The following is a 12,190-nucleotide window of genomic DNA, read 5'->3' as shown; positions in this document are numbered from 1 at the left end:
ACTCAAGTGTAGTTACAATTGGCAAAACATCAAAACAGCAGATCCAACCATTCAAAATATATATTTAAAAATTTTAATTTTCAATATTTTCTAGATTGTTGAGTAGGTTTTTTTGTTTCATAACTAGTTCATCTCTAATAATAATAGGATATTACATTAACTGAACTTATTCAAGATGATTATTGGTTTACATTTTGCTTGTTTTTTTTGCTAAATTTATCTCTACCTGAGTTTACAGAAAATTAGGTGTTTATTTCCAGTTTTTTCCCAAACTTATTACCTTAACATTCCTGTTATTTTTAAGAGAAGCATTGTAGTATTATGATGAATTGGCTTCCATCTCTTATCTAAATGAGTCTCACTTTCAGACAAATAGAAAAGTGAACAAGAGTTCCTTGTACATGTTTTTAGGGACTGTCTGAATCTAATCTATGTAATATTATTGTTTCAACAAAAGGACAAAGAATAATAGGACATTTACTGAACACCTACTTCCTGCCAAACATTTTTTTAATTGTGAAAATACCATACAGAAGGGTTACAATTACATGGGCAAGGTAATGAGTACATTTCTTATCAAGCATTATTGCCTCCTCCTTTGTTCCCCCTTCCCTGCCAAACATTTATATTTCCATTATCGTACTAAGCTTCTAAATCACCAGAGGAGATAAACCACATCCTTCTGAAAGGAAGAAGCTGAGAAGATAAAGTACAGATAAGATTTAGTTGTCCTAAGGCCACATAGTAAAACCCAATAGAGCTGCACAATCCATTTTTATGAGGACATTTGTCAGCACTTTGAGGTATGCAAATATAAGGGTTATGTTTATCTCTTTTTTTCCCCTAGTTGTACACTGAAGTATGGGTTTCTGTGAGTCTTTTTCTCTGATGTGAGTGATGGGAATCTGCTTTGTTCTCACAACTCCATGCTGCTCCCATTGCCCATTGCCCACCCACCCCAGCCTCTCCCCTCCCCCCACCTTACTGATTCTCAAGAAAATCTCACTCCTGGTCTTATCCGAAATGCAGGATGGATGGGTCTTATCTGACAAAGTGGTATGAGACATCAGGAGGATACCCCTACCATAAAACCTGCCAAGCATGCCCCTCTGCTACCCCACCAAAAAAAAGTCTCTCAATCTTAAGTACAGATCTGTAAGTGGATAAAATATGGGACAAATCATATTTTCAATGCTCATTTGTCTCTGTTACTGTAAAGCCCAAGTTAAATTTAAGAAGATAGTCAACTTTATCAATATTAATTCCTTTTCTGCTCACCAGTCCATTTGATTCTGGGCGGATGGGGAAGGGCAACCTAATCACAACAGATTAGGCCTAGTAGAAATATTTCTGCGGGACCAGACAGCTAGGAAGGACATGGGCCTATTCCCTTTGCCACATACTGTCTCGGGAAACTTTTCCCACCTAGGCTTTTTGTTTGTTCTCGACTAACCGTATGATCGTTTACAACTCTGTCTCCCCACCTATAAGACAGACTTGCTTCTCAAAGACTGAAGGTCAGAGGCCAAACAGGGTTCCAGGGAAAGTAGGTGGGACAGGTGGGGGGGGGGGCAACCTTGGTCACATCTTGCCCCTGGGGCACAGCTGTATCCTGTAGTCGTGGCTGCGCACCACATTGCCCCTAACAAACAGAGATGAAGTGTTTGGGGAGCTACCAAGCCTCTGGAGGCCTCAGGGCATCTAAAGGAAGTTTGGCGTCTTGGGGAGATGCTGGCATCTAAGGCAAAAAGAGAAGCGCTACCCAGCAGGCTGTGCGCGCGCCTACAACTCCCATCATGCCCCACGGGTGAGCACACTCGCCGGAAATTGGGCGCTCAAGTGGCTGCTCCTCAGCGCTCACACTTCCTGTGATGGTGTTTCCTTTCCGAGACTCTGGGCCTTTCGTTCCCTCCCACTTCAGAGCTCTTTTAATCCCAAGAATCAAAAACACCGTGGCGGAAACTCTACAATCTTCTCGAGAAGGCGTGGCCTCGGACCGGAAGAAGCCTCCGTTGCCATGGGAACGCCGCGCGCGCCCGGGCGCCTGCTCCGCCCCTGATGCTCCCGAGCTGAGGCTGAAGCCGTGGGTTCCTCGCCGTGTGCGCAGGGGGCTTTTCGGGGAGCAGCGGGTCCTTCTCTTCAAAGGCTCAGGGAAAAAGACTCCCGGGAAACCCATCCTAGAGCCGGCGCCGAGTGGGTGTGTCGTCCCGGCTGCTCGCCAGTGCCTGGGCCTCTGGACCGGCCTCCGAGATCAGGTAGCTCCCTGGTTCTCAGGACCTCTGGCACTGTCTTCCTGTCGGGTTCACAGTCCCTCCCGGCTTTTTGCCCCACTTCTTCACTCAAGAGGTGGGCTGGGGATGGAGAACTGGGCTAGGTGCTGGGCGTATGAAGGACTCCAGATCACACATTGAACTGGGATGGGCAAGTGTGTCGGATGGGTTTTAACACCTGCCTGACTTGGAGCTAAATAGGAGGCGTCGAACATAGAACTGAACCTTCATGATCAAAGACCAAGAACTAAGAAAGAGTGAATTTGTGTTTTGAAACCGCAGCAGGTCACTCAGCTAACGTTTGAAGTTTACCAAGTTTGAAGTTTACCAAGTATCACTCAGGGGTTAACTGCGGTTTACTTTCCAAGGTATTGACTGTGAATGACATGTTAGTGCTACAGGGTTTTGCCGTCAGCATATTACCATGTAGGAATCTACTGGTGTGTATAGAGAGGGGAGCGGTGCGTGCGTACATACAGCGACTGCATGAACACTGCTGCCATAGGAAAAACAGAGAGGCTAAGCAACCAAAAAAAGTAATGCATTTAAAGACTAGAGGAGTAAAAAGTCTCGTTCACTATTGATAAGTATTGATAGAAATTTCTGAGGAAGGAATCCACAATTTGTAATACACCGAACAGTTGCACTGCTTGAAATATATTGATAAAGGGATTAGATTCAAGAGGGTGATGACATCAGTCTTGTTCCAGTGTGTATTATAAACGTTTAATAAATATATTTGTTTTGCTTTGCTGTTATTGAAAAGGCAGCTATTCATGGATTTTATTTTTCAAACTAGTAGCTCTCCATAATGACTGCATATCACTTCTTTGTAAAGATTTAGCTAGTGGTTTAAATGTTGTAGCAAAAAAAAAATTACAATTTGGTTCTGTATTTCTGTTTTAGCTTATATTTTCTGAGCTTTTAGCATCAGGCTGTATGGGAAACCCATTGCCTGTGTTTTTTTCCAGATTTCCCAGGAAACTTATAACCTAATTTATACTTGAAACTATTATGGTTGACAGAGTGAGACTGACCACAGTTTCTCTTCTTAAATATTACAAATTACTGTGAGAAATGTGGTGATCTCATTATTCTGTTGCCAGAGGTTATAAGCTGCCAATCTGTATTTCAGTTAAGGCTCCTTTCTTATAATCAGCTTATGTTCTCTTTACTAAGTATAAAGTACATTGACATGGTTTCTACATTGTCCTTGTGTGTCTTTATTAAAATTTTATGTACATACCATACATACTGTGCCTTTAGATAATATTTCTTTTTTCTTGCAGTGCTTTGTAAATATTTGAATCACATTATGGGATTGCTAGATAGACTTTCAGAATTTCTTGGCCTGAGGAAGAAGGAGGTTCACGTCTTATGCCTTGGTCTCGATAATAGTGGGAAAACAACAATCATTAATAAACTTAAACCTTCAAATGTAAGTATCCATATTTGATATATGTGTGTTATTGGACATTATAATTTCATATAAATAGATATGTATATGAGCATATTGTTAAATGATGTTAATCTTTTAGTACTTAATAAATGAAGCATCATTTGTAGTATGTTTTATGGAGTTTTTGAGTAAATCTTAATTATTAAACTGAATTTTTTTTCTTCAAGATTACACCAATATTCCAAGCTTACTTTCAGGCTGCACTGTCATTTTTTTTAACTTTTTCTTTTCAAGGGAGGAATAATCAAATGAAAATGTAAATTATCTTTACAGTTTCTGTAGAAAATTAGCTATGTTTCCCCCAAAAGTGTCATGTGCATATCAGTAGTAGGCAGGTTAATTTTAAGTAATATATGGAGATATTATTTTAACTGAAAAATATGTAAAGTTAGTACATTAGATTTCAGTACATGATGTGTATGTCAGAGAAAGGTACATAAAGTCACCAGTCCATTCCTAATTTCTGATACCACTTTCTAAATCTTGTTCTTTTTTATTTGGTTATTTTGATGATACTGAAGTTTGAACCCAGGATCTTTTTTTTTTTTTCTTTTCCTGTTGTGGGTCCTGGACTCTGGGCCTGGGTGCTGTCCCTCAGCTCTTCAGCTCAAGGCTAATGCTCTACCACTTGAGCCACAGTGCCACTTCCAACTTTTTCTGCTTATGTGGTGCTGAGGAATCGAACCCAGGGCTTCATGCATGCAAGGGAAGCACTCTACCACTGAGCTACCTTCCCACCCTGAACCCAGGATCTTTGAGGCAGGTACTTTACCACTTGAGCCACCTCTGATCCCCTTTCCCAATGCTTTTTTTGTTTTGGTTATTTTTGAGATAGGATGTCATATTTTTGCTTTGACCAGCCTGGGTCATCATCCTCCTATTTATACTTCTTCCATAGCTGGTATAACAGGTTCATGCCACCACACTCAGCTATTTATTGGTTTCAGTGGGTTCTCATGAAGATTTTGCTCAGACTGGCCTCTTACCTTCTACATCTCATATGAATGTATTCTTTTTTGTATGTGTATAGATGAAGTCGGTTTCTGTATAACTAAATATTTCCTAGTTCTAAGCTGATTTTTAATATTAAACTTTCGATGATTTTTAACATTAAACTTTCTTAATGTTTCTTTATTGTTAATTTACTAAGGTTACTGGAATTTTCTAAACTGATGAATATTATGTGTTGGGAAAGTCTTTAAAAATTATCTTTAAATAGTTGTACAAGCTGGGTGCCGGTGGCTCACGCCTGTAATCCTAGCTACTCAGGAGGTTGAGATCTGAGGATCCCAGTTCAAAGCCAGCCCGGGCAAGAAAGTCTGTGAAACTCGTATCTCTAATAAACCACCAGAAAACCGGAAGTAGCGCTGTAGCTCAAGTGGTAGAATGCTAGTCTTGATCTGAAGAGCTGAGGGACGATGTCCAGGCCCAGAGTTCAAGCCCCACAACCGCCAAAAAAAAAACCAAAAATTGTACAAAAGAGCTTCCATTTAACAAATCAGTTTATGAATACAGTGCATCTTAGTCAGTGTTACTCCTTTCAACATTCACACCTATCCCTTTCCTATCCACCCTTTCCCTCACTCTTCTTAATTTTGTAGGATATACATTGACTTCTTGAAGGCATTCTTCCTGTCTCTAATCTTCGTTATCTACTCCTTTCCCATTGACCCTACCCCATCCCTTCCAAGTACCTGCTTCCTGGTGATTATTTTGTTGAACTTAGACTTTTCCTTTCTAAGGAATTACACTATTTGAGTTCTCCTTTGAATCTGCTATATTTCTGTTAATCCTTTGTGTATATTTGTGTAGCACCTAATGTATTTACTTATAAGTTGATAAGCTAAGTATTTAAACAATTTTTTCCAAGTCTTACCATTTCTTTACAAATAATACAATATTATTCTTTCTAAAAGATGAGTACAATTTTATTGTGCATATGTACCACATTTTCTTGATCCATTTGTCCATTGAAGAGTATCTGGGCTGATTCTATGCCTTGGCTATCTTTGGTGGATAGTGCTGCAGTGAACATGGTTGTGCTAGTGACTGTTGTAAATTTTTTTTAAAGAATGAAGAAGAAAGACATTTTCATTTTTTTGAATCATTTCCATTAGAACTTTCAAAGGAAGAAAACAAATTGTATATTCCTACAATTAAATGGGGAATTGTGAAGATAGGTGATTGTACAGAGGCTACATGTAAATGTTCTAATTATAATTCAGAGAAGATAAGGGTACTGTCTTGGGGGTTTTTTGTTTTGTTTTGTTTTGCCAGTCCTGGGGCTTGAATTCAGGGCCTGGGCACTGCCTATGAGTTTCTTTTGCTCAAGGCTAGCACTTTACCACGAGCCACAGCACCACTTCCAGCTTTTTCTGACTAGTTTATTGATGATAAGAGCCTCACAGACTTTTCTGCCTGGGCTAATTTTGAACTTGATCCTCAGATCTCAATCTCTTGAGTAGCTAAGATTATAGGAGTGATCCTATAATCAGTATCTATGATCAGCTTAAGGTTACTATTTTGATGCATATTTCCTGAGATTTCTTTAAACTTTCAACTTGCTCACAGTTTTGTTATTGGTGTATTTTTCCTTAATAATAACTGATGATTTTATTATCATGTGACTGACGAGATAAGAACCTTTAAAGATAGTGAGTTTTACAAGATCAACAAAAAATAGGAAGCTCTTCATTCAACACTTATTGTGCAAGGGTCACCACAGTACAAGTCAGGAACTTTAGTACTGGAAATTTTCTTTTTTCTAGCCAACAAGAAGAAAGGTGGTTTTGGAAAAATACTAGGCTCATAGGATGAATAGAAAGAAAAGCTGACCAAACTTCAATGAGGTAAAACCATGAGGTAAATGCCTCTGAGAGAGCCCTTTTCACTAGCTCATTACAGATATGTGTCCAATGATTTCCCAATGCCCATCTTTCCACTTGAATGTAAATTTTCTGAGAAATATACTATCAGAGTGAACATGATGTTGGGAGGAAAATTTTCTGCTACTATTCCTATTTTCAGCAAGGTGAATGGAAAAGGGATTTTTCTTTTTTTAACTTATACTTGGGGCAGTATAAAAAAACTTTGGAACAAGACTAATTGAAGTCAGTGAGGTATAATTATAATGATAGAAAATATTTGTTGAATCTTTGCAGACACTATGTTGAGTATTTTATGCCCATTAGCTCATTTAATTCTACTAAAGCTTTATGAACGAAACATTGTAGTGTATTTCACATTAAAAAAAAAAAAGAAAAAGAAAAGAAAACTGTTGCTTAACTTGGCCAGGTAATGTAAGCTAAAGAGACATAAGTAGAAGGCTATTATAGTAATTTAAGGCAAGAAATTGGTAAGGGCCAGAATTAGATTAATGTGGTAGGATTAGTTAGAGGCTATCTTCTCCAATTAATATCTTTCACTCCTTTGACAAAATGATATGAATGTAGCCATGTGGGTTTATGTCTGGGTCTCCTGTTTCTTTGATCTGATCTGTTTTTTTTTTGTACTAGTATTATTTTGTTTATGCTACTATGGCTCTGTATTATAAAATCTAATATTGTAATAATTCCAGCATCAATCTTTTAGGATTGATTTCTCTATTTCTGGAAAGGATGATATTGGGCTTTTGATGGGAATTATATTGCAACTGCAGATTGTTTTCCACGTTCAGTATCCATGAACATGGAAGATATTTTCACCTTCTAATGTCTTCATCAGTTTCTTTCCTTAAGGTTTTATTTTTTTGTTTGTTGAAATCTTTCATCTGCTTAGGTAAGTTTATTCCTAGGTGTTTTGGTTTTTGAGGTTATTGTAAATAGAGTTCCTGATTTCTTTTCTGTTCATGGTTGGTTTGTAAAAATCTACTGACTTTTGTATGTTACTATATCCCGATATATACACACAGTAAACACTGGTGAAAATCAGGTATTGAAGTCTCCCACTGTTAGTGTGGTGGGTCTGTCTATGCTTGACTGTTCATTAATATTTATTTCATGAGATTGGGTATGCTTAAGTTTTGCACATGTACCCTGAACAATAGTTATGCCCTCTTGGTGGATTGTTTCTTTTTTTTTTTTTGGTCGGTCGTGGGGCTTGAACTCTGGGCCTGGGCGCTGTCCCTCAGCTCTTCAGCTCAAGGCGAGCGCTCTACCACTTGAGCTACAGCGCCACTTCCGGTTTCCTGGTGGTTTATTGGAGATAGGAGTCTCACAGTCTTTCCTGCCCGGGCTGGCTTTGAACCGAGATCCTCAGATCTCAGCCTCCTGAGTAGCTAGGATTACAGGCGTGAGTCACCAGAGCCCGGCGGATTGTTTCTTTTATAATATGAAGTAATCTTTGTTATTTCTAATTTTGGTTTGAAGTCTTTTATTAGATAGAATGTAGCTACTGTTTTCTTGGAAAATTTTCTTATCCATTCTTGCACCCTAAGCCAATGTTTATCTTTGTCAATGTGATGCATTTCTTGTAGACATCAAATGGCCAAATCTTCCCTTTAATCCACCATTCTATATATTTTAAGCACAGAATTAAACCATTAACATTCAGTGTTATTACTGAAAAGCATGTAAATAGTTTTATTAATTTGCTGGATTTTGTGATGATTGCTACTTTTCTAATCTTTCTTTCTTCCTTTCTTCCTTTCTTTCTTTCTTTCCTTCTTTCTTTCTTTCTTTTTTTCCTTCTTTCTTTCTTTCTTTCTTTCTTTCCTTCTTTCTTTCTTTTTTGGTCATAGGGCTTGAACTCTGGGCCTGGGCACTGTCGCTCAGCTCTTCAACTCAAGGGGAGTGTTCTGCCACTTGAGCCACAAAACCACTTCTGGTTTTCTGGTGTTTAATTGGAGATAAGAGTCTCATGGACTTTGCTGCCCAGCCTGGCTTTGAACCTCAATCCTCAGATCTCAGCCTGCTGAGTATCTAGGATTACAGGTGTGAGCCACCAGCACCTGGCTAATCTTTATTTTTTAATCTATTTATCCATTCTTCCTGTGTTTTCCTTATAATGTAGATCTTCCTCTTCTGTGATTAAGACTCCTTTCAATATCTTCTGCAAATGCTGGTTTGGATCACAAGTTCCTTAAATTTTGCTTATTTTGAAGATGTTTAGTTTTCCTGCAATTATGAAGAATAAGTTTCTGTATAGAGTAATCTACCTTGACAGCTCTTTTTTTTAGGGCTTGGAATATATCACTCCATGCCCTCCTTGCATTTATAATTACTTCTGAAAAACATCTAGTTATTCTGATCAAATTTTCTTGCATGTGTGACTTGTACTTCTGTCCTGTATATTTCAATATTCTTTCATTTTCTGTATATTTAATGTTTTAATTATAATATGTCTAATGGTGTTTTCTAATTTTTCCTTTTTTTATTAAAGCCATTTATACCTGGATGACTCTCAAGACTGGGAAATTCTGCAATTATTTCATTGAATATATTTTGTATGCCTTTAGCTTGTATATCTTTCCTTTTCTTTTTTCATGATTTATATATTTGGTATTTTCTATAGTGTTCATATGCCTGTCCATTTATATTTTTTAAATATATTTTTGTCCTGTGATTCTAACCTAATTCCTCTACTTCATATTTAGTTACTGATACTCTGTTATCAACTTTTTCATTCTATTAGTAAAGTTTATAACTGACTTTTTAATGTGATTATAGAGCTTTTGATTTCTAACTTTTTAATTTGATTCTTAAGGCTTTCTATATCGTTACCTAATTCTTCCTTGATATTCTTCTCTGTCTTTATTTTATTGAGCTATTTATTGGAATTCTCCTTGAATTTATACATGCTTCTACATGTCTAATTTCTTTCCTGAGATAGTCGATACAATGCATTTTTAAAACTTGCATGACTTGGCTGGGCACTAGTGGCTCATGCCTGTAATTCTAGCTACTCAGGAGCCTAATATCTGAGGATCATGGTTCAAAGCCAGCGTGGGCAGGAAAAATTAGTGAGACTCTTATCTTCAATTAAACACCAGAAAACCAGAAGTGGCGCTGTGGCTCAAGTAGTAGAGCACTTGCCTTGAGCTCAAGCGTGCAGGGACAGTACCCATGCCCAGGCACAGAGTTTAAGACCCACAACCAACAAAAACAAACAAAAAACAAAAAACTTGCATGATTTGTCAACAAGTTATTCTTGCATCTTTTTTATTTTCCCTCCCTCCCAAGGTCTTCAGGTTCTTATTTACCGTGATAAAGACCATGTACTACTTACCAATACTTATTAGGCATATAGCCATTCTACTTGTCCTGACTGTCAAGTTCCTTCTTGCCCTAAGATCATCATACTTAAATGGAATGTTCTTTGTCAAGAACTTGTTACAACTTTTTCTCCTTTCCCATTATTCCTGTTTGATGTTAGTTGCTTAAAGCAGCTTTTCCTGAGCATTCTTCCAGACTATGTTAACAGCACCCCTGCTGCCTTTACAATCACAATAACCTTTCTTTTTATCATTTACATGCTTTTCTCATTTGTGAGTAATTTTATTATTCACATTGTCTATATCACAAATTCCTTGAGAGCATGGATTGTCTCAAGAGAACAGGCTTAAACATATAAATTCAGTAAATATTGGAAGTTTAGAAAGTCCTACATACTAAAAAAAATAAGTTCTTAGTAACTTAATATAACAAGATATAAATTAAAATATAAATATTCGTAAGTTTTTGTAGGTCACACAGTGACACCAATTGCAAAAATTCTTAGTATTTTTAACTTTGCTATTTCATATTTTAGAAATGGAAAATCTGGACATAATTGTTTAACCTGAGGAAGAGTTCATCTTTAGTAATTACAAATTCCTAAATTGTTTTCTCTTTTAAAGGCTCAATCTCAAGATATAGTTCCAACAATAGGATTCAGCATAGAGAAATTCAAATCATCCAGGTAATATACTTTATCCTTGTGACTAAGCTCTATCGGTTACCTCTCCTACTTTTAGAAAAATTAATTTCTTTAGAAGCCTATATGTATTAATATTTTTGTAACTACCTCTAATTTATTTTTCAGTGTGTAAATGACATATCAAAAATTCATTTTTAAAACTCTTGAATACTGGCTCTCATTCATGATCAGATTGCAATGGTTATTTCTTTGAAAAAACTTAAAATATTAAGTAAAAGTTATACTCTGAGTTAGTAACCTAGATATATTTAGTGGCCCATCCTACTGGATCACTTCTTGATGTCTGCCTTAGCCAGAAGCAAGACTCTGTGTGAAAAATCATAAAGTTAAGGGATGGTGATAAAATGATAAGATCAATGCCTACCACTAAAGTTAACAGCCCTAGTTTAAACCCCAGTTGTGCTAGAAAAAGTTAAAAAAAAAAAAAAAAAAGAAGAAAGGAAGGTAGAGAGAGAGTGAGGAAATGGAAGAAGGGAAATGAAGAGAAGGAGAGGGGGAGGGGGGAAAGGAAGGTAGGAGAGAGGAGGGGAGGGGAGGGAAAGGAAGGGAAGGGAAAGGAAAAGTTAAGTGGTTAAGATGTCATGCTTTGCTTCTTCTTTTCTTTAGTTTGTCTTTTACAGTGTTTGACATGTCAGGTCAAGGAAGATACAGAAATCTCTGGGAACACTATTATAAGTAAGTACATTTGTGAATGCTACTTAACTACATGGCTATGTCTTAATAACAAAAATCAGAAATCCAGGTGATTATATGGACTGAGTTTTAATTTTTTCTATTGTTTGTATAATTTAAGCACATTTCCTAATTGAGAACAATATTTACTACAACTTCACATTGTTTCTCAAATATTTAAGTTGCTTCATAATATTCCTGTTTTATTATCTTTTTTTAAAATGATACTTCATTGGCTAATATGGCTAATATGTCTGTTTTAAGAACCAGCTCAAGTTTGGCATGATGATGTTGACCTGTAATCCTAGTCCTCAAAACCCTGAGACAGGAGGATTTTAAGTTCAAAGCCACCCTAGGATACATAGTATATTAAAAGCCAGTCTGGGATACATAGCAGAGACTCTGCCTAGGAAAACAAAGCAACAGTAATAGTAACAAAAAAGAACAAGCTCAGGAAGTGTAGAAGTATAGGAGGAAATTATATGAGTGACAAAACAGGAATGAGGCTGTCAGTCACAAAAAAATATTGAGTGTTTAGGAGAATCAAAGATATATTATTTTTTCAGACATTTATCTAATTAAACCTAACTTACCATGAAATACTACTTCGGTTACTTGATTGCTTAATCCGTATGAATACTTCTTAATTTTTAATTTGTTTTCATCAAGATTTATTTGGGCAAATTATGAAGCTAGTTATTACAGTAATGATACAAATATTTTATAACTTTTTAACATTAAGTATACTCCTATTAAATGTGTTTGTACATTTAAAACCAAAACCAAAACAAACCAGGTGTAAGTGGCTCACATCTATAATTCTAGCCATTCAAGAGGCTGAGACCTGAAGATTGTGGTCTGAAGCTAGCTGAAG

The 12,190-nt window shown here is 36.9% G+C and overlaps 1 protein-coding gene across 2 annotated transcripts in view; it reads left to right on the top strand.

Moving 5' to 3' along the window:
* The first annotated feature begins 1,867 nt into the window (after positions 1-1,867).
* Positions 1,868-12,190, top strand: part of Arl6 (ARF like GTPase 6) — a 31,578-nt gene continuing 21,255 nt past the window's right edge. The window contains exons 1-4 of one of the 2 annotated variants that reach the window (XM_070030421.1): positions 1,868-2,255; positions 3,560-3,708; positions 10,565-10,626; positions 11,251-11,319. In XM_070030421.1, the coding sequence (XP_069886522.1) occupies positions 3,586-3,708; positions 10,565-10,626; positions 11,251-11,319 (254 nt within the window). In that variant the 5' untranslated portion in view covers positions 1,868-2,255; positions 3,560-3,585. Of the gene's footprint in view, positions 2,256-2,537; positions 2,639-3,559; positions 3,709-10,564; positions 10,627-11,250; positions 11,320-12,190 lie in introns of those variants that run through there. The other variant, XM_070030422.1, reaches the window with a different exon arrangement.

Source organism: Dipodomys merriami, unplaced genomic scaffold (assembly GCF_024711535.1).
Source record: "Dipodomys merriami isolate MVZ:Mamm:240054 unplaced genomic scaffold, mDipMer1.0.p SCAF_2, whole genome shotgun sequence".
Classification (NCBI taxonomy): Eukaryota; Metazoa; Chordata; class Mammalia; order Rodentia; family Heteromyidae; genus Dipodomys; species Dipodomys merriami.
This window is presented reverse-complemented; position numbering and strand designations above follow the sequence as displayed.